This window comes from Bidens hawaiensis, unplaced genomic scaffold, assembly GCF_021521415.1.
Source record: "Bidens hawaiensis isolate Kalapana, Puna unplaced genomic scaffold, B.hawaiensis_p1.1 tig00057825_1, whole genome shotgun sequence".
In the NCBI taxonomy this organism is placed as follows: Eukaryota; Viridiplantae; Streptophyta; class Magnoliopsida; order Asterales; family Asteraceae; genus Bidens; species Bidens hawaiensis.
The window spans coordinates 15,770-42,654 of NW_027500430.1; the positions used below are offsets into that span (position 1 = coordinate 15,770).

The 26,885-nt window shown below is 36.1% G+C and overlaps 2 protein-coding genes across 2 annotated transcripts; both read right to left on the reverse strand.

Moving 5' to 3' along the window:
• Window positions 1-5,101: 5,101 nt before the first annotated feature.
• LOC143602044 (protein FAR1-RELATED SEQUENCE 5-like) lies at window positions 5,102-6,318 on the reverse strand. Its single transcript, XM_077079292.1, has 5 exons — window positions 6,178-6,318; window positions 6,014-6,090; window positions 5,891-5,942; window positions 5,685-5,777; window positions 5,102-5,260 (listed from the first exon to the last, which is right to left on the reverse strand). Exons 1-5 carry the CDS (start codon window positions 6,316-6,318, stop codon window positions 5,102-5,104), a joined length of 522 nt encoding a protein of 173 aa, XP_076935407.1.
• Window positions 6,319-9,975: 3,657 nt separating this feature from the next.
• LOC143602045 (uncharacterized) lies at window positions 9,976-15,841 on the reverse strand. The gene is made up of 6 exons (XM_077079293.1): window positions 15,704-15,841; window positions 15,216-15,389; window positions 13,297-13,466; window positions 12,823-13,055; window positions 10,973-11,064; window positions 9,976-10,536 (listed from the first exon to the last, which is right to left on the reverse strand). Exons 1-6 carry the CDS (start codon window positions 15,839-15,841, stop codon window positions 9,976-9,978), a joined length of 1,368 nt encoding a protein of 455 aa, XP_076935408.1.
• Between the last annotated feature and the right edge of the window lie 11,044 nt (window positions 15,842-26,885).

Genomic DNA, 26,885 nt, shown 5'->3' on the forward strand with positions numbered 1-26,885 from the left:
AGTGAATTTGGAGAAAAGTGTATAGGAGAGGGTGTTCCATGTAAGAAACTAAGTTTTGAAGGACCTGTTGTCAAAGAAGTTAGTCATATAAGAGCCACACAACAACATGATGTAGGTGACCTAGAAGGTGATTGCTCTTAGTTTTGGAATGATCCAGAGGTTGTTAAACAGTTGTGCTATAGTGCGGACATGTTGTCCGGAAGCAGAAGTAAAAAGGGAGGTGGGTGTGAAGAAATCAGACGGGAAGGGAGACAAGTTTGCGATGAGCCTTCATTTAGTTTGGGGATAACACAAGAACTAGAAGCATCTGGTTCAAGGCACCGATCACGACAACAAGGCATGTTGATAAACGAGTGGGTGATATCGAATTCAAGACACCACTAAACGCAGTGAGACAAGAGATAGATACTGATACAGATGACGTCCCGCTGAATATGTTGGCACGGACGATGAACGTAAAGGATAAAGTTATGCAAATAGGTAAAAGAGAAACACGTGTAGGATACCATTTTAGATCGCCATATATCAACTGGCCAGTGGGCCTTAGAAAGAAATAAGAGGAAGTTGAAAAAGACGTGTGGAAGTATATTCATAGGACTAGGGGACCGTTAATGTAAGTGGTTTTTTGTTGGTGTGTATTGAGTTAGTGTGTTAATACGTATTAACTAAACAAATGTGTATTTGAAATGATTGCAGGGAAAATATTTTTATGTCAAAGGAGGGCGTGGCTGGTACACGAGGTGATTTGGAGAGCCTGCAACCGTGCATGGCGATTAGTAGTAACGTAATGTCATGTTTTTCGGTGGTGTTGAATGATACGAAGTCCAAAAAAAGTGGTCGGTCACTCATTCTGTTGTATCACGGGCCCATTGATCTTGTAAAGATTTTGGGAATATGAGTTCGTTTGCATGTAAGCATGTGTGGTAGTATTTGTGTAGGGATTAAAATATGAAACAAGTAGTCAATAGACCAGTGTATGTTTAAACTAATGTTGTAGTACTGTAGGAAATGTTAGTTTTGCTTATGTTAAGTCCCGAGGTCATTGATGCAAAACCTGTATAGGCATGGTACAACAAGCAGAACGTTGTTGTTGTGTACTTTCGTTTAGGATGTTCTATATGTTAGTAGCCGTGTGTAGGAAAAACAATGTGTATGAATATGTTGGGGTGGTTGTGAGGTTCATGAAGTGCGGGTGGAAGCTATTTTTCCATGATGTTTGCGTAGAGTTATTCATTTATTGACATTTGGTGGTGGTTATGTTTTTTAAATATAAAATAAAAGTCAGATACCTTTGCAAGATTTCACGTTTACAGCCGGCATGGGCATGTTGAAGCAGAATATTAATTGGGCAGTGAATAAGGACGCGAATAACATGAAGTTAACACCATATGACATGGTTTTCTTGCCGGTTATGTCTGGTGATCACTACTATTTGGTGTGCTTTGATGCTAGGAATCTGTCAATTGATGTGTTAGATAGTGTTGATAAATTAAAAAAGAAGTGTAGGTCGAGAGCCGAGAAGAAGACGAATGAGAAATGTTCTGGTATTTGCAAGAGTACAGTCGCGAAACTAGTAAGTTCATTCTAATGTAAACTTTTTGAAATTATGAGGTTAGATTTTTGAAATTAGTGTCTTTGAACTAGTGTATTGGATTGAGTAAGGATGTTAAGATTTGAAATTCTAATATTTGTTGATGGATGCAGAAGGAGTTTTTTGTTAGTTATCTACGATTGGTTGATCATAGAAACGCGATTGCAATGGAGGCGGTAGAACCAAAGTGGCTGAAACTAAAATGTTCCACAAAAGGTTATGAAGAGTCTGGCTTGTTTACAATAAGTCATATGGAGACATTCAAGGGGGGATCAACTGTGGATGTGGCCTCGGTGATGTGTCGGTAAAGTAGAAGAAGATGTTAATTAGCTTAAGGACCAAGTACACAACAAAAATTCTGGTTGCGGGCATAAACACCCTTAAAAATAAAATCTAACGCGAAGTGGTGAAGGGATGATGGATTTGGGCCTTTATGTCTTTTGTTTTATTGAATGTCTTTATGTTTTGGTATTATCTAAACTTTAGTTTGTTCTAGTAGAAACGTTGTGATACGGTGATCTAATGTTTGTTGGCTTTTTATGATCTAATGATGTAGTTGGTTACGTGAGACAAAATTTATGTGATGTGTAGGGTCTTGTGTTTGGTTATGGAGTGAAGTCAGTGGAATAAAGTTTTGTTTGTTGACAGATGTTACTTTTTGTATGTGATTGATTATAAGGTAACGTTAATGTTAATGGATATGTGACTTTATGTACCCTATCATGGTAAAAAGAGGTGGTTTATGGTATGATAACGTTCACGGAATTGGTTTAGGAGTATGCTCTACAATTCATAATTTGGAATAACATGGATGCATACCAAAAAGTTAGTAATATGTGTGATTGGAAAATGTGTATTAAAAAGGCATCCATGTATGTATAACACTCCAAATCGTGGAGAAGTAATCTAATAGTTTGTCACATATGCTTATGTAACTACGCTTGTATACAAAACGCCTCAAAGTTGAAACACAAAAAACATGGTTTAGCAAATGTAAACATGAACATGCTTTCACGTCAAACACAAAGATATTGTTCATCGTTACACGTGGGAGTTTTATCTTGCCCACCCATGTGGATTTGTAAACTGTGGACCTCAATAGAGAAATGTGTACATACGAACATACAAGTATACTAACGAACGTACGGTGATACGCTCGGTTAGACGTGCATGAAGGTACCAAAACAAATTTCAAATTTATGTCCTAGTATAGTGGATTAAATGCGTACATACAGACGAAATGACATTACGTACATAAGCATACATTGTGACCTACATACGTATATTGGGTGTGTACATAAATACATACACAAATGTATACATACATGCGTGCATACACATGTACATACATTCTTACATACTTACGCAAGTGCATGCATACATGCATACAATTGTACATACATACGTACATAAATACATACATACATACATATGTACATACATGCATACATATGTGCGTACATACGTACATACATACGTACATACATACGTACATACGTGCGTACCTACCTACATACATACATACGTAGGTATATACATATGTACATACCTACATGCATAAATACGTACACACATACCTACGTACGTACGTACGTACATACATAAGTACATACATGCATGCATGCATACATACATACATACGTACGTACGTACGTACGTACGTACGTACGTACGTACGTACGTACGTACCTACCTACCTACCTACCTACCTACCTACCTACCTACATACATACATACATACGTACATACATACATACATACATACATACATACGTACCTACATACGTAAATACGTACCTACAAACATACATATGTATATAGATACATTCATAGATACATACATACATACATATGTACATATATGCATACATACGTGGGTACATACGTACATACATACTTACGTACCTACCTACATACATATGTACAACCGCACGTACATACATATGAACATACATACATACGTACACACATACGTATATACATACATACATACATACATACATACATACATACATACGTATCTACATGCATACATACATGCATACATTCTAACTTACCGTCACATTTTGCTACACAGAAGTAAACATGTGATTGATAATCATAAATTGTATGTTTGTGAAACGCGCAACTAATAAAGCAAATGGTAGACAACTGTTAAAACGATGATATGTTGATAAGATAATGAAACCGCCTTAGAAAACAAAACATAAGTGTGAATAACACATTATAGTCTTCAGTTTCATTCATCGGAACTCGAATCGTTTCACGGCTTTCATCAGAGTCTTCAGTTTCATCACTTCCATATGAATATTGGGTCTCGTCGCTTTCACCGTATTCCACAGATTGTATACCCATCAACGTTGCTTTTTCTTTACGCATTTGGTCCCTTTCTTTTCGCCGTTGCTCCCGTTCTTTACGTCTTCGCTCCTTTGCTTGAAGAACTTTGTGATGGTTACGGGAGTCATGACCACGAACATGTTTATTACAATTTTTACGGAACATCTTTGGTTTCTTGCTTTTCTTCTTCGCTTCCACCCCAAGACCTGTCTTGCGCTTGCGAGAACCAAAACCCTTGTTTCTTATGCCTTTGGGTGCAGTTATTGTGATAGTTTCAGGTATCTTGTATCCAATTAAATCTTGTACTATGGTAGACTTGCTGTTATAGGAAGGTTCTTTAGGGATTTTCCCCCATATTTTATCCCTCAACTGTTGCATTTGGTCGACCAAGGATTGAAGTAGATCTATGTTACCTCGTGTACGGTCAGCACATTGACCGGTTAAAGATAAAACTGTTGTCTTAGTTTAGATCTTACATCGAGAGGAACACCATATCTAGCTTCAATTTTGAAAAGTGATGATGGTAAGACCTTACTCTTCCACCGTGTTGGGATGTATTTATCGGGGATTTCATCAATTTGCTCGATTTGGAAGACAAACAAGATGTGTCTACATAGGTAGCCAATGTGAGTGAACCCCTTACACGAGTATGCAAATGTATTATCAGTGGGATTGTGAGTCACCTGCAACATACGTTAGAAAAGGGTGATTACTTGATGCATATAAAAAAATAATAATTAACAAATTTATGTTGTTAAGTGGTAAAAGATTAACCTTAAAAACGCCGACAACACCCTTCCTTTTATCTTTGTAACTGATAAGGTGGATGTTTAATATGTCATCTGACTCGATTTGATCACAAGCACAATTATAAAGACCTTTACAAATCTCTTTCTGAACCTCTTGAAAAATTTTGATTGTATATAGGAAGCATGGCATTCAATTGGCAAGTGGGTCTTCGATGGTGGTGTTTCGGTTGTAGTTTTATGTTGTAATTGTCGTTGAGCATGACGTTGAGCATTCAACGCCTTTTAAAAGCAATTCATAAATTCAACCAGAGTGTTCCCACGCAAGAATATACTTTGAACTGAGAATTCGAACTCACATCTGGATGTAGTTTTCATCAAACAACACATAGGCAACTCTCTAAAGTAAGCAGCAACCCAGTGTTGCCTAATACATGTCAGTTAACCAATTGTTGTCACCTAAGTTGAATTCCTCAATCAAATCATGCCATCTTGATTCAAAAGTCTCAGCTTTGATGAAAACGTTCCAAACTAGTTTATGAACACGAGCCTTAATCTTTTCATTACGCTTTGAATCACCCTTTATCTATAAAAAAGACATACAAATAGAAATCAATTTGATGTTATATCTGGTAGACTCAATAATATAAGAAAAACAACACGTTTGCTAAAAAAATGTAAAAAACATTTATTATTTTAAAATAGAGGATTTTAACACAAACAAGTGTGATAAAAAAAATAGCCTACATGTAATGTGATAATTATATGTGCTATGACTGAGCAAGTTAATGTATTATAGAATACAGATTACATGTTGCGATTACTTTTGTTTTTATTTTAGTGTGTACCAAATAGTGGTACAAAGAAGCATACGGTTTCAATCATTATTAACATATCTAACCAATATATGCAAACACAATTTATACCAACATACACAATATAATGATAGAATTAAAATATCCAACCCATACATATTTTAGTGGGTATTAAAATGAAAGTCAGATACATACCTTGACAGGAATTTTGTTGGTGACATGCCACATGCAGAGTATATGTTTTGATTCGGTCAGAACGGTTGCAATCGCTTGCTTCATTGTTGGGTCCTAATCAGTTAAAACCAACCGTGGTTGCGTTCCATGAGTTTTGAGGAATGCTTTTAATAACTACTGGTATGAATCAATTGTCTCATATGGATCAAGCCAGCCCCAAAGCATACACATTTCTTGTGGCACTCGACTCCCGTGAAAGGCACGAATATCATGGAATACCTATAGTAAAAAAAGCATTAAAATAAATTATTAAAAAACCTATTTAAAAACCTAATGACATCATTATATACCTGTTTGTGCCGTAGGTAGCATCGAAAGCCAACACCTCGCCAAACAAATTGTAGTTTTGTCTAGATATATCATCAGCCTAGAAGAGTCCCTGTAACTCACCATCGACAACTTTGTGTTGGGAAAAATAGTTGTCCAAATGAGGCATATTGAACTTGTCTACAACCATTTGAGCTTCCGCATACGCAATAAGACACCTAACATCCCGCGTTTCGTTCTTCCAATCATTCTTTGATCCTCTAACTAAGTGTTGACCACCCATCAAAGACACCTGAACACGGAGAGCAATTGTGGGACCAAAACCCATAATTGGAAAATTTTAATGAATTCCTTTTATGAGAATTGTAACTGTCTTCGTCCTCTTGTTAGGTCCATATTAAGCTCACTAACCAGTCCGTGATTATGGGCCTCTTCGAAATGATATATCTCGAATCCTTCTGAGGTTGATGGAACCTTAAGTCTAATACACGCGTTGCAACCCGTAACCTTAATATTGTGTTGCGCCGCTTGGTAGAGGACAATGTCGTGTCCATGGTATCAACGTTTTTTACACGTGGGCTGCCGGCTTTGCTACAAACTGTATACCTATGAGAGATGACACATTTTATCCATGTTCTAGTTCAAAACCCGTACATCAAAACCAGCTTTATTGGTGTATGCCTTATACATAACAAGCGCATCTTCCCAGGTTTTAAAATGTAGGCCAATTGAAGGTTGTTCATCAGATGGCACCTTTGGAATCCAATACTTGGTCCCGTTAGGTGAGTAGATACAGTTTGGGTGCACAACTTTTGCATATAAAAACATTTACAGTAAGGGTATTTATAAGTAATAGCCGGATAATAAGAACAAATTTGAAATCAACATTAATAAACAATACGACACATGAATCCTGTTGAACACTTGACTAGCCAGTTAATGACTGGTTAGTGTCAATCAAAATGGTGTGTATCTCGGGAACCTCCCTAGTTACTGTTACAAATGATTAAAATATAGGTGAATAAAAAAGATAAACAAACAATTTAAAAATGAAAACAATATCCTAATGCAGTAACAAGATTGTGTATGAACAAATATAGGTTATGTTATCATGACAGATGTATCAATTTCATTAAATGACAATTTCATTAAGATGTGGAACTTACTGTCAAAATCATCAGTCAGGGTGCTGTTTGAGTTAGCATGATGTATACTTGGTTCATTTTCCATTGATCCTGTTTAGATAACAATATGAACAAAGAAGATCAACAATTAATAAACCTAATGAGAATACTTATAAAAGCAGAGTATTTTACCAGTAATATGGAAGATAAAGTGAAAAACTAAGACGTGATGTTGATGAATGCAGGAAAATCAAGAGTTTTATAATGATCTTAATCGAAGTTTGACTATATTTTCAGTTAAGTATCTAACAATTAATGAATTTGATCTTTCATTACAAAATATAACTCAATGACACACTAATATTCTTAATATTTGTGAATTTAATAGATATCAACCAGTCTATTGTACTAGAATAAACATTAAATGTCTTGAAATTGATAATTCCATATAGAAATCATCATTTGGAGGTGCTATATCGAATTTGATATACCAAAAAAAATAATCGATAAAACGAAAGGAAGCAGATATATGGTTTATGAAGTAACGCTATTAAGGCCCAAAAAAGAACAACTGAAGACGAAAATACAAAAATTAAATCAAACCTGGGTTTGCTGATGCAGATTTGATGTATCATCCAGTTGTAAATACCTTTGCATATTGAAGTCATGACAAATTGACGAATTAGGGCAGCCAAAAATTAGGCTGAATAGTTGATTGATGAATATTGTTCTCGAGTTAGACATGTCCGATTATCAGAAAATCTGCAATGGAAATCGAATTACAGATGGCGTGGCCAAAAATCTGGGATTGTGAATACTGGGTAGAAATTTGTTCGTGAACGGCTGATTAAGAAATAAATAAATCATCTTTTACAAAATAAAAATCATATATGAAAAAGTAACATAATTAATAGTTACCTAATATAATATGCTAATAGATTACTAATATACCCTTCTATAAATAATTTAAAAAGAAAACAAAAAGAAAATACATGATTGGTTATAATTACTTCTCCCACATCTCGCAGTAAGAATACTTCTGTAATGAACCTAAGCTATATATATATATATATATATATATATATATATATATATATATATATATATATATATATATATATGGGTAGGTTAGTATAAAACACGATAGTTTTGTGAGAAGCATAAGAACTGATGTACACCATTAGATCTAGGATATAGTGGTTCAGATTGGTAGTTTCTAAAAGTTATATACTATCTTATTTACATGTTATAGTGTTATATTTAGGTGTTGTACTTTATTTTAAAGCGTTCTCATGCTTCTCACAAAACAATTGTTTTTTATTTGAACCCTATTTACAACACAATAACTAAGAAACATAAAACTTTTGGTGATCAAGACACTAACGGGCTTGTGTATGTCTGGTTAATTGCTTTTTTTCCTATCATTCGGAGAGATGTATCTAAAGACATGCACACGTCTTCAAAATGACTTTCCACAACAAGTTTAGCAGATTTAGTTTAAATCACTTCAACTTTTACGTATCATGGAAAGCTACCATACAAATCAATGACTGTTCAAAAGCCTTTTTAGCCTAGTAACTTCACACGTTTGACACACATAATCAATCTATCTATCATTTTCCAAAGGTTGGATCAAATTTTCATTTGAAAATATTTTGAGCTTCTATAAAGCTCTTAACTGAATAATCATATCACTTCCCAAGTAGTTATTTAGAAGACCTTTCGTTAAAAAAAAATTTAGTCGCCACAGTCACTTTCAGTGTTTAGGTAAATGGCTATCCCGTATATCTACAAGTAGACAACGGGAAAACATATAAATATACATGTCCCTCGAACTTAAGCAACAGACACATTTAAGCGAAAGAATTAAATAAAACACACAATAGTCGCCCAAATCACTTCCAGTCTTCAGGTGAATGGCTATCTTGTGTATCTACAAGTAGATAGCAGAACCAAACATATACAAGTATATGTCCCTCATACTTAAGTAACCGAAAAATATTAAGCAAGAGAGTGCAAAAATGTTTTTAGATTATTAATTGTATAAGAACACACGCACACTCTTTTGTATTTTTGAATTTTCTCCACCCCTAAATTTGTGCAAAAAATTTAACAGAAAGAAAAAAAATTCATGTACAAATTTAACCTCAAAAAGATTCAATCGTTGAAACGATGCATTTTACGAAACCCTACAAGCATATTAAATATGGCTGTTCCGACTGGTTTTGTAAATTAGTGCACCACATTATTGTCAGTGTGAACTTGTTCAAGATGAATCAATTTTTGGTCTTAACAGTCATGAATAAAATGAATTTTTATGTCAATATGCTTGGTTTTAGAATGCTGAAACAATAGCAATGGTATTATCATTATCACAAAAGATTGGAGTGTCAAGAAATTTCAAACCGTAATCCAGCAATTGATGTTGCATATAAATCAAATTCTGAATTTTTGGGATACCAAAGACCTAGCTTCGGTTGCCTTTTCAGATATCTAAAAATGATTTTAAGAGCAATTAAATGAGAAAGTTTAGGATTAGCCTAGAAATACGCGCATTAACAGATAGCAAACATGATGTCTGGATGACTAGAGATGAGATACATCAGGGATCCGATCATCGATCGATAGTATGTTTGATCTACGGAGTTCTCTTCAGGATCAGATGAAATAAGAGGTCTCTCCGCCACAGGAGTTGCCGCACTCTTAGAATCTTGAAACTTGAATTTTGCTAACATGTCCTCGACGTATTTTCCTTGATGTAGCAAAATTTATGTCGATCTCTGACGAACATGTAATCCCTGAAATGTTGTCATCTCCCTTAACGAGCTCATCTCAAATATATTCTTCATCACTTAATAATATCATCGACATAGAGCAGTACCGGTGGATCCGAAAATAATATCATCGACATAAATCTGATCCAAGATTAGATCTTTCCCAACTGTTTTAAGGAAAAAAGTCTGATCGATGGTTCCTCGCTTGTACCCATGCCCATGTAGATGAGTCGTCAAAGTTGCATACCATGACCGAGGCGCTTGATGAAGATCATAGAGAGGTTTGTCTAACTTGTAAACGTAAGTAGGATCCTTTGAGTCAACAAAACCCTGTGGCTGGTCCACATAAATTTCCTCCTTTACTACTCCATACAGAAATGATGTCTTGACATCCATTTGGTAAACCGTGAACCCCATGTAGGAAGCATGTTCCAAGAAAATACAAATGGCCTCAAGACGAGCCATTGGAGCATACAATTTAGTGTAAAATAAACCTTCAACCTGTTGAAAGACACGAACCACAAGCCGCACTTTGTTTCGAATGATAACCCCGGTATCATCTTGCTTGTTACGAAAAATCCATATTGTATCTAAAGCTTTCTTCCTAACAGGCAACTCAAAAAATCTCCTGACCTTGAGTTTCTCAAACTGATTCAATTCTTCATGCATAGCATCCACCCAACTTGGTTCTTGCAAAGCCATTTCAACAAGCTTAAGCTCAATCTAAGAGATGAAACAAGAAAATAAGCAACTGTTGATGTGTCTTGTCTGACTTCTGGTTGAGACGCTTGTTTCAAGGGGACCTATGACATTTTCGATTGGATGATCTCGTTGAATTCTTGTCGGAATAGAATGATCAGGAACGGGATTGTTAGTTGGCTGATTTGTCGGATCGTCAAGGATTTCAGAGAGTGGGTTCTTCCATCCAGAAGCCGCAGTACTGTGCGAGTACGAGGTACTGGCAATGTACTAATTTGGTATGACATCTGGTAATAGGGTGCTACAAAAATCTGACGAATGGCACTCTCCCCTCAACTGATGAAATATTGGTCATAGAAGTTTTAGTGGTGTGCAGTTTACATACTTCAGGAGATTCTTGTGAAGGTACAGTCTCAGTAACACTTTCCCGTTGACTTGCAGACAATGGCTGAGCACTATCCAATGATTCTGACGGATCTATACTTAGCACAGGAGATTTTTGAAAATCAATAGTTGATGTACATAAAATTATACATCTTTTCGGCATCAAATAATCTCTAAAAACTGCAATTTCTATCAAATAATATAGCATAAAAAGCAACTTGTCATAATAAAATGAAATTTCAGGTGAAACCAAGCCCCAAACGAAGAAACAAGCGAAAAGACGAAGAAAAACAGATGAAAACACAAAAAAAAACAAAGAAACACTCCCCGATGCCTCAAGAAACACGCCCGATGCTTCTAAACACCAGAAAAGCAAAAATCTACCAGCCACAAAAGCACGGGCCGTGCCTCTCAACCACGGGGCCGTGGACAAACCAGAAAAGACAAAATGAATTTAGCACATGTCACTAAAAAGCACGGGGCTGTGCCTCAGGAAGCACGGGGCCGTGGTGAGTCATCATGTACGATCTGACAACATGCAACTGGGACACGTAGACACGAGGCCGTGCTTAATAAAGCACTGGGCCATGCTTCTATCTCCAGACATCCTATAAATATAGGATCTTGTGTCATTTGAGAAGGGTGCCTTGAAAAGAATTCTATCCGGTTTTCTCTTATAAAAACACACACTAACACTCACATAGAAGATTTAGTGAAGAGTTTGAAGGCTTGGAGGTCATCACCATCAACCATCATCATCATCATTAAGAAGGAAGATTCATATGCATTTGGTTAGATTGTTCCAAGTTTAATCACATATTTTTTATCATCATTCATCTTAATGTTTATCATCATGCTCATTATGAGCTAAACTCCTTTTACCATCTAAAATCTATGAAGAAGCTTTGTTTTACTTGATAAGTACATGGTTGTATTACACCATGAAGAGAAATGTTTCACCATCTTAAATCACTAATTCAAAGATGGTGGTTGTCAATCCTATTGGCAATCGTTCATGATCGATTCATGTTCTTGAAAGATAGAAATACTTTGATACATTATCGAAACAAGGATCCTTATATTGTACATAGAATGATGAGATATAGGTTATGATGTATTTCTCTAAGTCTTGGTAATGTTATCCGAAAATGGCTTTGCTTAGGATATCATGCTAGTTAAAGAAATCATATGTTAATGGAATGTGTAATTATAACCTACATAAATCAACCAAGGGGAGGTTGTGTGACTAAACTACAACCACCCGAAGTTGTTAGAATTGGTATTTGAGAAATCGAAGTCAATCCTAATCTTTCTACTTTGCGAAACTACTTGCCAACTTAAATTGACATCATAGAGGTGACATGACATTAGGAAAGGGTGGACTTTAAAATGCGCATGTTACCACCTTAGTGCCAAATATGCTCACTTAAGGCTTAAGGAGCTATCTATCATATATTGCTATGGCAAGTTTACCACATGTTTGAATATTAATTATCAATGCTAAAATGGAGTGGATTCTTGATCTTAGATGGTAACCTTCGCATAATTGAACAACTCGTTTAGAATCTCTGGTCTTGGTCACTATATATTATATATAAGCATTTATATTTTATAAAAAGTTCATAAATTAACCCCAAAATGATTAAAACCTCCGATTAAAGTAAAAAAACGATTTATCATTAGAAACATTTGTGTCCACGGATCGATACTTGGTTCTTACCAATACTATTCTACATATAGATAGGTACACTTTCCTACTTTGTGTGTGTTTAGTCTTTGTAGAAATCACTTTTATAAATTTAAAACATGATCTTGTGCAAAAAGCTAAATATCCAATCCATTATATTTTACAAGCCACACTCAAACAGCACGCATCAGTAGTCATATTGTCCTCTTCATCAACAGTATTTGAACTCCCTGCGTCTGAGTTTTCAGCATCAACAACTGGAAACAAATTAAATGGCTTAAACAGTTCATTATAATTGAATAACCAGTCAGGACCGACACGAGCATCAGTCTCATTCTCTTCTAGCCAGCGCAAATCATAGGATTCCATTGTCTGCTTTATTGTCTTGTTGTAGACTCTGTAGCATATCCAACAAAGTAGAAATCATTAGCTTTAGCTCCAAACTTTGGAGTCGATTCGAGATTTAGTAGAGTACACGACATCCAAAAGCTCGAAAGTGTGCTACCGTTGGCTTGTGACCATAAACAATTTCATAGGGAGTCTTCATTTGTGATTTGTTGATCAACACCCGATTTTGATCGTAACAGGCGGTATTGAGTGCTTCAGCCCAGAAGAACAAAGGTAGCCTCGAGTCACACAACGTAGTTCTTGCAGCCTCGATTAGATTTTTGTTCCTTCTCTCAGCAACACCATTTTGTTGTGGTGTACGAGCTGAGCTGTATTGTTGAAGTACTCCTTTTTCGACACAAAAATAATTCAACGATGAGTTCTTGAATTCTGTGCCATTGTCACAGCGAATTCCCTTCAGCTACAAATTTAGTTGATTCTCCATAACCACCACAAAGTGTTTTATCAATTCTGCAGTTTCACTCTTAGATAAGAAAAATACCCAAGTAAAACGTGAGTAGTCATCAGTAATAACCAGACAATAAGAACTGCGAGAAAGACTCAATACGTGAACCGGACCAAACAAATCCATATGAAGTAATTGAAAAATCAAGGAAATAGTGTTGACCAGTTTTGGCTTATGAGATTTACGATGATGTTTTCCTAAAGCACAAAATACACATTTTTCAATTGTTACAAAATCTTTAACGGGTAAACCACAGAATATATCATTTCTAGCAAGACGATTTAAAGTTACATTAGCATGACCAAGACGACGATGCCACAGCATGGCATTATGTTCCGACACTTTTGAAAAAAGACAGGTAATTTCATCTGGAACATTTTTGTTCATGTCGATCACGTAGGCATTATCCTTGTGATCAAAAAAGAACCCAATATTCTGGTATGATAATACCAAGTTTTAAAATAAGACACTCTTTGTTAGTGAAATGAGTTGAAAAACCTTTATAACAGATCTGTGAGACGCTGAGCAGACTGTGTAATCTTTCCCTTTTCTTCTCCCGCAAAGGAAACATACCTTCTATTAAATATTTGAATTCCGTACAGTTGGGAGATGTCTCCTGTCATGTGCCTGGAATAGCCACTATCAACATACCAAGGTCTGATGATATCCTCCATAGTTGTTCCTGCACGATGTGCGAGATTAATTAGACTTTGGTACCCAGTCCATAGTAGTGCTGGGTATGCCTGATTTATCTAAGCGTGAGCTGCCATGACATGTCTTCCTGACTATCTAAGATTGAGCAGGAATTTTTTGATGGCTTGGAAACTGGAGATTTAGGCAACCATTTATATTTGGGTTTTAAAACTATGTTATTAGCATAAACGGTTAACTTTGTCTCCGGCTTGCGACAGAAAACACATTTGACTTTAAATTCCAAAAAGATTTCGATCCAGAGGCCGACTTGGGTCTCGGCACCGAAACCGATTTTCCATCACTATTTTGAAACATGGTAGGCTTGGTCTGATGAGATCTTAACATGTCAGCCTTATTTCTTTTCCAATCACTGTTAGAAGGATTCTCCTCATAATACCTTGATTTATTAGAATTAAACTTATAGAAGGTATTTCAAGGCATATTCCTCTTATGATATCCATAATATGGGACATAAGGACGGTGTAGACAATTTCTTGCGATGTGACCAGAAATGCCACAATTAAAACATGTTTTCCTTTTAACATAAAAATTATTATGGTCAGTTCCTAGTCTTGTTCTGTTGTGTAGCTGGTTTGTCCCGCTTTGGACTTAACATCTGATTTATCACAATTATTAGTACATGAACTTCCTTCTTTAACAAACGTAGGTGATAAAGATTTATGGAGACTTTTAATTTTATCATATTTATTCGAAACCACACAACCATTTTTAAAATTTTTAACAGAATCAACCACGTGATTGTCTTTGCTCTTACAAAACAGAGCCCACACAAACGTTAGTAGCAACAGAGTTCAAAACAGGCAAATTTAACGAAACATTACAATTAATGTCTTAATTATTCAAAACAGGTAAATCATCATCCTCATCAGTCCAATCCTCAACATACTTCTTCTGCACGTGAAGCAAACACATTAGTATCATTCACCCTTGAGGTTGATTCAGTAGCTTTTACTGAACCAAGAGCACTTTTACCATTTGCAGTTGGCTTACCATACTGCATAACTTTTCCATTTCTTCATCTTCTTTGGAAAGAGGAAGCCCAGTGTAGTTGTCATTATATGGAGGGGGAACAACACTGTACCTAATACCCTCACCCTTGTTTTCCTTCCATTTTAATTGCTTCTTAATCATTGACTCAGTAACATCACTAGAGACATCGAATTTCTTAGTGTTAAATTCAGCATTTTCAAACTTTAATAACTTAGCAATCTCCACCTTAGAGGCTTCTAACTCAGCGGTTAGCTCAGTAATTTTCTGTTTAGCATCTAAGTGGTGACAGTATTTTATGCTAAAATCGGATTGAGGATTTGAGAAAACCTTTTGTTGTGCCTCTAGTTTTCTTTTAAAGCCTTTTCGAGTTTCTTAAGAGTGAATATTTCATGTTTCATTCCCTCCATTTCTCTAATCATATTACTATTGTGAGATTTATATAAATCTACCTTATTAACACAAGATTGAGAACATAATTCAAAACTTACCTCGGATGAGCTAGAAGAAGCGAAGGCCATGAAGGCAAATTGAAGATCCTTAACTTGTTCTTCAGCATCATTTTCTTCTTCAGCAACATCAATCCGGGCAAAATTAGCAGTCCGATTGCTAATGTTGAGAGCTGCCATCTGGTCATTCCAAGAAAACTGTTGAGCTACCAATCCCCGCTCGCTCTCATTTGAACCAATTGCATCGCATTACTCACTGGAACCAATGCCCTTTCTCTGTTTCCCTCCTTGGTTGGATTCGTGCACTCACGAACAAAGTGACCCGGCTCGTGACAGTTATAACACCTTAGAGTATCTTTGTTAAATCCCACCTTCTGGTTAGCTGGCACATTCCAAATATTTTTGCCTATTCTTTTGGTAAACTTCATCGCTCTAAACACTGCCATGGCTATTTTCCAAGAGATATCACATCATCAGGATGGATTTGATCTAGCTTAGCAGCTACAACTGGTTGAATCAGATCTCCAGCAAGAAAAGCATTGTAGCAATTCATGAAACCTGCTATCAAGGCAATGTTTTCTTGAGTCTCCTTTAAAATAGTAGGAATCTGAGTGGGAGAATGACTTGAGGATGCAGTAGTTGACTGAGGCTTAGTAGCAGGACCAAATTGTTGAAAGAACACAGGAGTAGGCTGTGGTGGTGGCTGAGTGAATTGATCGTGAGCAGACTTAAAGATTTGAGAAATTGTTTTAAGACTGTTGTGGCTAAGCATACCGACCCTGATATGATTTGAACATAGAGAAGTTGTCTTGTGAAATGAGAGCATCATTAGAAGCAACATTGAAGCCGGCTGCATTTTAGGAATTAACATGATTTATGGCACACTGCTTATCATCCATGTCACATGATTTAATGATTGCCATTACTATGACAAGGTTAATCTGGCTAGATCCTTTGTCTTCTTAATCACTAAAACATTCATGTCCTAGCTTTGTGGCAGGGAGTTTACCAGCTTATTATTTGTTTAAACAGAGCTCATGTTTATGTTTGCGGATTGCATTTCAGTGACCGGTGATATAAATCTCTGAAGCTGTGTCTCCAAAGACTTTTCCAAGACATGATTGAACATGTTAAACTTTGTCGTAATAGATCTTGTCAGCTTCTTCTCATATCCTCATTTCCCTCATACACTTCAATAAGGGCTTCCCATAATGTCTTAGCAAACTGTAGCTCTCTGAATCCCAAGGAAATTTCAGGTGAAAGTGCCATTGTTAAGGTAGCAAGAGCCTTTTCATCCTCTTCAATCTTCTCAAAATCAGCGTCGACGTATATTTCGACAAGCTTCACGACCACCTCATTAGAATTTTCTTTTTGATAAGTAATAATTTGAAGAACCCAGACGATGCCCCTCCAAATCTTCGCATCTTTCATTTTCACATATTTCTCAAATCTGAACTTCCACTCGGCGAACCCCTCATGAGACAATAAACAGGGTACACGAGTAGCGGTTCCCATGATGGAGTCCAACTCTTGATGTTGAGCAGCATTTGAAGATGTATTTGTTAATTGGTCCATTTTTAAGTTATAGTCCAAACGAATCAGTCCAAAAATAATCAGGTCCAATAACAAGGCCCAATGATATTAGATTGAATAACAGATAACAAAAACAGAGAACTCAAAGCCCAACCAACTGGGCCCAAGTAATGCCAGAAGCCCGAGAACCTTGAAAGTCAAACGAGAACGCCCAAAACTTCCCGAGAACACTGAATATTGACCGAGAACATGTGAACAGTAACCGAGAACACCCAAAACTTCCCGACAACATTGAGTGTTGACCGAGAACGATTAGGAGTGCCCGAGAACTCAAAAACGATCACCGAGAACCCTCACAAATGGCCGAGAACAATCAGGAATGCCCGGGAACCCAACAAAAGATCACCGAGAACGATAAAACAACCCGAGAACCCTCACAAAAATTTTTTGACTTGGTGATTAAGTTGAATCTCGAGAATAATGGGATTTGAATGAAAATCATAAATCAAAACAAAACCTTCCTAAATGTTGGGACTTATATTTTATACCGACGCATCGAATTAATTTTTGGGGGAAAAATGTATTATTTGGTCTCAACCAAGGGTGGATGGCTTGAAGACCAAGTCATGCTAGGCTAGTATAAATAGATGTTTTTATTCATTTGTCTAGTATGAGTGACTATTTGTGTATATGTGAGATTTAGGGTTTTATCCCTTTGAGAGAGTTTCTGCCGCCAGGATGAGCTCTCCTGGTGGCGGCTGAGATATTTCTTAATTGATTGTATGTATGAATGTATGTATGAGTGTTTCATCTTAGGGTGAATCATTCGGCTAATATTTCATACTACCTTTTCTATCTTGTTTGTGTTTTGATTACAATTGTTCATCCTACTTTATTGTTGATTGTTAATCAAATCAGGCTCTCTTCCAATACACCTCATCCGTCCAACTGATATCATCATTCAAGAGTGAATCTGAGTTAGATTCGATCCTAACCCTAGACCCGAGCTCCACACCGTTGATTATTAACGACTATTTTCACGCTTCCGCACCGGGGCTCGGAAAACCACAATTGGTTACCGAATCATTCAGACTAACCGCTGAACAGATTCATTTCGCTCTTGAATCCACCATGGACGTTAAACGGTGAAGTTCGTTGAAATTATTTTTGGGGGTTTTGAAGTTATTTGATGATTCGGAGAAAAGTATATGGATTGATGTATGGGTTGATGACTCGTTTGGAGATCCAACATCAATTTCATGTTTATTTGGTCAAAACGGTCCAGATCTGATGTAACAGTGTTATTTGGCTCGTTTTGGGGCAACACTGTTCATCTGATTATTTCTAGATCTGAAAAGGTTGATTATGATATGAAGATAGGTTTCTTTGATTTCGAGATGACTTGGATAGGGCTATAGTGATTAATTTCAGATTACGAAACTTGTTTCTGGATTTAAAAAATTAGGGTTTTGTGTGCTCGTACTGCACAAACAGTAGATGTTTGTTGAAAAATATTGCCGATGGTACAAACTGATAAGGAGAATGTACAAGTCAAGAATGAACATGTACTTAAGGCAATTTCATCATTGTTTGCTGCAGCAGATGCAAAGTGAATATTCGAGCAGGTTTTGCAAGGGAAAATCAGTGACTGATGATGCAGAAATGAAGTTTTGGTGTCTCGAGCACACTATAAAAAAAATTAAGATTGGACTCGAGTATGGAAAAATGACTAAGTGTTGCTTCGAGCACAGGAGGTGTTTTGCCCAAGCACATCTTTGTTTTGCTCGAGCACAGGTTATTTCGAGCACATCTTATATCGAGCACATCAAATTCGAGCACACTTTGTGAAACCCAGAGCATATCCTTTGTCTTCTCAAGAAAACTATCATTAAGTCTCGAGCACACTTTATTATTTATTCGAGCAGACTCTTTTTCGAGCATACTTTGTTTTGTCTTGAACAATTATGCTTGTGAAGAGAAAACTCAAGTTTGTGTCGAGCACACCCTTGCTCCCGAGCACACTTTTTCTCCCGAGCATGTTTGGTGTTAAGTGAGAAAATGAAAAATCACAAGTACTCCCGAGCACACCCTTGCTCCCGAGCACACTTTTGCTCCCGAGCATGCTTGGTGGAAAATGAAAAAGCACTAAGTATTCCCGAGCACACTTGTACTTCCGAGTACACTTTGATCTCCGGGTACACTTTGTGTACTCGGTGAAAAATTGAAAAAATCACAAGTGTTTTTGCTTCCGAGTACACTTTAGCTTTCCGAGTACACTTTGATTTCCGAGTACACTTTGATTTCCGAGTACACTTTGTTTCCGAGTACATTTTGCCTTCCGAGTACACTTTATGCTAGTGCAAAAAAAAAAAAAATTTGTGTTAGGAATGTACTCGGAGTATACTTTGTGCTAGGAAACAGAGTTTGTGAAACATTTCAAAGTTTTGAAGAAACTTTCGAGATTTTTGGTACCGTTGACCGTTTGACCAAGCTGTTCTCTACGGAAGATATATACCAGGGGTATTTTGGTAATTTTCCTCCAATCATCAACAAGCTTATGGAATTCAAACCTCATCCAATTTCACGACTTCATCAAAAGCTTTATAAGAACAAGTGTTGACCAAACTTACGGATTTAATCACTTTTAGTGTCAACCAACTTTTGAATATGTTCATTTGAAATTTTTACAGTCTTGATGAGGATGATCAAGATTGTTTCACCCACACTTGATTTGAAAACACATTTATTAAAGACAATTGCAACGAAATTGGGGGAGTAAAATCTTTGAATTTCATTGCAAATGGTTAGCTTCAAATCAAGTAAAAGACTCAAGTTAAGGAAAAGTTGATCAAGATTTATCCAAGGTTTTTTAAAGATGTTTCATCGTTTGAAAGTTTTCAGATTTCCTAGTACGGATGAGAAGATAGAGTCATCACGAGTAACAAGTTGAAAGGATGATCAGTAGAGTTCAACCTCCTATGAAATAGTCACTTGAACAGTCAAGAATGGGTTATGATTGACTTGAATTCTATTTTAATTCAGGGAATGGTTTGAAGATGATTTACAGGGGAAGAAACAGATTTGAAGAATGAAAGATTATTTGAAGATCACATTGAGTTTATTTCTTTTTGTGATGACCTTGTTACTTGAAGTTGATCTTTGAAGTTCAAAGCCTCGTTCATATGCCCATACAACTATATCCAAAACTGATATAAGAGTGATGATTCGAAATGAACAATGGGAGAAGCTTAACGTGAGGGGGAGAATTTCAATGATAGACAACGAGTTATGAGGTGATCATGAAAGAAATTCGATGGCATCGGTCTAATGGGGAGATTGTTGGGACTTATATTTTAGACCGACGCATCGAATTAATTTTTGGGTGAAAAATGTATTATTTGGTCTCAACCAAGGGTGGATGGCTTGAAGACCAAGTCATGCTAGGCTAGTATAAATAGATGTTTTTATTCATTTGTCTAGTATGAGTGACTATTTGTGTATATGTGAGATTTAGGGTTTTATCCCTTTGAGAGAGTTTCTGCCGCCAGGATGAGCTCTCCTGGTGGCGGCTGAGATATTTCTTAATTGATTGTATGTATGAATGTATGTATGAGTGTTTCATCTTAGGGTGAATCATTCGGCTAATATTTCATACTACCTTTTCTATCTTGTTTGTGTTTTGATTACAATTGTTCATCCTACTTTATTGTTGATTGTTAATCAAATCAGGCTCTCTCCCAATACACCTCATCCGTCCAACTGATATCATCATTCAAGAGTGAATCTGAGTTAGATTCGATCCTAACCCTAGACCCGAGCTCCACACCGTTGATTATTAACGACTATTTTCACGCTTCCACACCGGGGCTCGGAAAACCACACTAAAATAATCTCAACAACGCCGATAAACACGAAGAACGACTGTTCTTTAATCTCCCGAAATCTTCACGTAATTCACAATCAAAGATCACCCTTTGTATCAATGATATCACCTTCACCGAGCCTAGAATCGGTCTATAGGCTCTGATACCAATTGTAAGTCCCGTGAGAGGATCTTTCAATTGTGATACACGTAAACCCGTTGTTAGGCGGAACCTAACAACAAATTGATTCAACGTAAAATAAACAAACACAATAAGAACACGGTAATGCTTCAAAACACTCGTTTATAACGTCGGGTGCTTTAGCCCTTTATGAATGATTACACGTCTCTCATCTCTTTCTCTCGTGAACAACCAACCCCAAAACACAATACATACACCATATATATAGTCAAAACTAAACCCTAAGACCAAATACATATTAAGCCCACCGAAATCCATGATTTCGGTTTACCTAGCCCCAAAACTGAGTCCAATAAAATAAGCGTAAACCATTAAGTGTGGCCCAACATCATTCAAGTGTCGTTACTTTGTCCGATTACACACTCAACACACACAATTAACGTAAGTTACACAGTTCTAATCGTATTTCATATCAAAGGCTAGATTCATGAATGAACAAATCAATGGTTTCTCATTTTCCAGGATGGTCACGGTTTTCCGGTTATATAAAAACATATTCCGGCAACGTATTTCAGGTGAACTAATTTCGGTAACATTTTTACAGCTAATGTAACAACTTTATTCGTTGAATTTCGTAATTCCGGCGATTCCAACAGAATATTCCGGCGCCTCGTGTCGTGTCGTGTCATGTGATCACAACTTAAAAACCTACTCTCTGTATACTTACTTATTATATACATATATATATAATAAGTATATATATGTAAAACCTATGCATACATATTTTTACCCGTGAAGCTCTGTACTATGTTGCGCGGCGGCGTAGACCTGAATGTTGATGCTAGCGGAAGACATTTTTGCTAGGCACTATGTTACATGGTGTAGCAGACCTGAGTCTTGAAGCAATCTGTAATTGTCCAACATCTGGATTTTTGAAGTGTCAAAATATAAAACTCTAAGGCACAAGCCAAAGAGTTTAAAGCAAAATACTTAAGATAAAAGCCCAAAGGCCAAAAAGCAAAGAGCATTAGCATAAGTTATGTAAAGTGTCTAGTTAAACCACCATGGAGGAAACTATTGTCGGCATATATGATTATTGTTATGTTTCGTGTAAGTTTGAAACTTATGTGTCGTATACGTATTATACTTATGCGGCGTAAAAGTCTCAAAACTTATACCACACTCATGTGTTTAACCAAGTCCAAGTTAATGTTGACAAAAAAAGAATCACTTAATTTTGAACAATTTTATTTTGAAAAGATATTGTTTTAATAAGTCTAAGTTAATAACCTTGTATAGACAATTATAGTTTTTAGAATTGACCAACATGTAATGATTTAGAAACACAAGATCAATTTATCATTATCAAGAAATATAATGCCAACATCAATAGTCCAAAAATAAATTCGAAATGTAAAATCTATTTGGTTTAATGAAAAGCAGTAAAGATACGTAAACAATGAACTTCAAGCTATTTACAAAATTGTACAAAAACACATAATTTTTTGAGTTTGAGAAAGGAATCATATTGACCAAATTACCCTTTCATCACAGTTTTATGTTTCGACTTTAATATGACTGGTGTTAAGTCAGTTATTGGTATTGTTGTCCAATTAAACCTTATAACAAAGATTTATGAAACTTGATATGGTTAATTATTGAATTAAGGAACATAATATATATGTGTTTCCCACAATATCAGAACCTATTACTGTAACATCCTGTTTTCAAGTTTCGGTTAATAAAATGAAAATATGAGTTATTAAGAGTCGGGTTAGTGTTGGGTTAAATGGATATGGGTTATAGACTTGACTTATAAAGGAAAGAGGGAAAGACCATGGGCTTAAGCCCATGACCCATAATTATATAAGCCTTAATTACCCATTTAATCATTCATTTCACACATATTACGTACACCACCAAAACACACACTTAAGCTCTCTCTAATTTTTCTCCTTTCTCTAGTCGAATCAAGATAGAAAAACGATCCCGATTCAAGGTAATGATAGTATGATGTTGTATAAACTCAAACCCGTTAGATTTAGTCACGAAACAACGAGCCGACATCGTTAAACCGTTAAAGTCACGAGATCCGGGTGGAATCAGGTATGAACCGAACCTAAGATGAGCTTAGGGGTCAGCCTAGCTCAGATTTGGATCGAACGGGATGAAAAACGGTGAAAAACGAGTTAGATCACGTTTTCCCGATGAAGCTGCGGTTTTCCGTGACGGTGCCGTAAAGGCGACGCTGGAAAGGCGGCGGGTACGAGGAATGTAATGTTAGAGAATGTTTCTGACATTCTCTGACCTAACCCTAATTCGTTAATGGGGAATTAACGAACTAGGGGTAATTCGTCTAATGATTCGTTAAAGGAAGCCTAACGAACCAGACTTAGTTCGTGTTCAGGATCGTTAAGGAAACGATAACGAACTAACTCCCAATTCGCGATGATCATTCGTTAATAAAGATAACGAATTAGAAGGTCCAATTCGCTACATGGACTGATTCGTTATATGGACTAGTTTGTTATATGGACTGATTCGTTATAAGGACCAGTTCATTAGAGGGTCCAATTCATTACAAGGATCAGTTCGTTATGATAAGTCAATTCGTTAATGAGCCGAGTAATGAACTAAAAGTTTAACAAAATGACAGAACAGTCCCTGGAGTTAGAAAAAGAATGATTTAATTACAAAATAGCCCTTGGACTTTATTAATGACTAAACAGCTTAACCCCAGCCAGGGGTTCTGCCCCTTGGACCCCGCTAGGGGCTGCCGCCCCTAGAACATCGATGCTAGGGGCGCTGCCCCCGGACCCCCATTCGTTGACGGTTTTAAATAGACTAGAAACGCGATATGGGTAGTGATAGTTAATTGATTCGTGTAATTATTATACAATTAGTCGTGCACAACTTAAGAAAGGAATAACCATAAACGATGAACGTAATCACGTTCAGGTGAGTTTCTAGCCCCACTTCCTTGTTATGTTTTCGGGGCTGTGTGCATACTCGATGTGATAGTTAATTCACTTACCTTATGTGGTAAGTGTATGCCTCGTATAATTTATGTATGATGATTGCTTGACGGTGCGTGAACAATCTTCGGATATTGCATGTCCCGCCAGGTAGTAGTTAAAGATATGATTGGTATATATGATGTATGAATTATGTAGGTATGATATATATATATATATATATATATATATATATATATATATATGTATGAATGATTTATGTAAGATATGTTGATTGTACGTGAACGATCTTTGGATATTGCACATATCGTCAAGGATAGTATGTAAAGACATGTATGGTACAGTGGCACTAAACAAGGGGACCAGACCCTAATAATATATGGGAGGATAGGACCAGACCCTAATAATATCTGTGAGGATAAGGACCAGACCCTAATAATATATGTGATGTTGGGACCAGACCCTTATAATATCCGTGAGGTTATAGGGCGGAACGCTCTTTGCGTAGTATTTATAGTTATGCATGTAAAAGATAGTATGAATAATGTACACACCTTCGGACATTTGTGCAAGTATGCGAACAGATTGTATGTTCTATGATTAACTAGAACTCACTCAGCGTAGCTGACTTTTAGTATGCACGCAGGTGAGTAGAACGAGGCAGCTCGCTTGAGGGGAAGCGCATGGCATGGAATTGAAGACACTGGCATCTCAATGAAATGTTATGTTATTTAAAAGACATGTTTTTATGATTAAATGATTCGAATGCTTGTTAAGACAAAAAATGATGGTTATGTAATATATGGTTGAATGTTTTTGATTTTCAGCGAATGTTTTAATTAATTATGATATTATGAACAGTGTTTATGAGTAAATCCAACATCCAATGTAGGGCACCGGTAACGGGGCCTTACAATTACCCTCTAATCCTGATTCAACAGTATATTGACTTTCACCATGTCAACCCAACTTGACTAACATCTTAAAATCAGTAGATCAAATTTTAGACACATAGAAAGAATAACTGTTGATTTTATTGAACTGGCTAAGACGATCAAGGATATTTCTCTCCGCCTAAACCAAAGCATGTAAGGCTACTAGAAATCCATCAAATATGATTAAGATTATTTAAAAAGCTAACTAGCCAATAATCCCCACTACAAGTAATACCTCTGTTACCAAGAAATACCATTCCCATGAATGAGTATGCACGATTTCATCTGGAAGGCGTACATACATCGTGTCCCTTGTGGGCAATTTCTTAATGGTATTAATATGCAAACAAGGGGACCATGTATGACTAAAACCATGGTTTGATCAAGTCAGTAGCCAATTTGTACTTTGAAGTACGAAGTGATCAAATTTAGTGACTTATTGTACTTTGAAGAACATGTAATGATTTATAAACACAAGCTCCATTTATCATTCTCAACAAATAGTCTGAACATCAAGAGTCTAAAAACAAATTATAAATGTAAAATCTATTTGGTTTAATGAAAAGCAGTAAAGATACGCAAACAATGAACTTCAAGATATTTACAAAATTGTACAAAAACACATATTTTTTTGAGATTTAGAAAGGAATCATACTGACCAAATTGTCCTTTCATCACAGTTTTCTGTTTCGACTTTAACATTACTAGTGTTAAGTCAGTCATTGTTATTGTTTACCACTTAAACCTTATAATAGAGATTTATGAAACTTGATATGGTTAATTATTCAATTAAGGCACATAATATATATGTGTTTCCCACAATATCCTGAACTATCATCCTCTAATCCTGATTTAGGCGTATATTGACTTTCATCATGTCACTCAAACTTGACAAAAATCTTAAAATCAGTAGATCAAATATTAAGCACATAGAATGAATAACTTTTAATTTTATTGAACTAGCTAAGACGATCAAGGATATTGCTTTCAGCCTAAACATATGTAAGTCTACCAGAAAACCATCAGATATGATTAAGGTGATTTAAAAACCTAACTAGCCATAATCTCCACTACAAGAAATACCTCTATTATCAAGCAATACCATTCCCGTGAGTGAGTATGCATGATTTCATTTGTAAGGCTTACATACATCGTGTCCCTCGTGGGTCGTTTCTTAATGGTATTAATAGGCGAGCAAGGGGACCATGTATGACTAAAAACATGGTTTGGTCAATTCAGTAGTGAATTTGTAATTTGAAGTACGAAGTGATCAAATTTAATGACTACCTCGAACAACATGTAATGATTTAGAAACACAAGCTCAATTTATCATTCTCAACAAATAGTATCCCAACATCAAGAGTCTAAAAATAAATTAGAAATATAAAATCTGTTTGTTTTAATGAAATGCAGTAAGATACGTAGACAATGAACTTCAAGCTATTTACAAATTTGTACAAAAAATAATATTTTTTTGAGTTTTAGAAAGGGAATCATATTGACCAAATTGCCCTTTCATCACAGTATTATGTTTCAACTTTAACATGATTGGTGTTAAGTCAGTCATTGGTATTATTTTTCACTTAAACCTTATAACAAAGATTTATGAAACTTGATATGGTTAATTATTCAATTAAGGCACATAATATATATGTGTTTCCAACAATATCAGGAACATTCACTTTCTAATCCTGATTCAGGCGTATATTAACTTTCACCATGTCACCCCAACTTGACTAAAATCTTAAAATCATCAGATCAAATTTTAGGCACATAG

Bases quoted from the DNA above. Each gene is read 5' to 3' on its own strand.
- LOC143602044 (XM_077079292.1), bottom strand. From the start codon at position 6,318: ATGGGTTTTGGTCCCACAATTGCTCTCCGTGTTCAGGTGTCTTTGATG. The intron at 5,943-6,013 runs GTATATAATGAT...TTTTTACTATAG, and splicing joins GCTACCTACGGCACAAACAG to GTATTCCATGATATTCGTGC. The intron at 5,261-5,684 runs GTATGTATCTGA...TCTTTTTTATAG, and splicing joins CCAACAAAATTCCTGTCAAG to ATAAAGGGTGATTCAAAGCG.
- LOC143602045 (XM_077079293.1), bottom strand. From the start codon at position 15,841: ATGGCAGCTCTCAACATTAGCAATCGGACTGCTAATTTTGCCCGGATT. The intron at 13,056-13,296 runs GTGTGACTCGAG...GATATGCTACAG, and splicing joins GAGGCTGCAAGAACTACGTT to AGTCTACAACAAGACAATAA. The intron at 10,537-10,972 runs GTATGTAAACTG...GAATTGAATCAG, and splicing joins CTTCACAAGAATCTCCTGAA to TTTGAGAAACTCAAGGTCAG.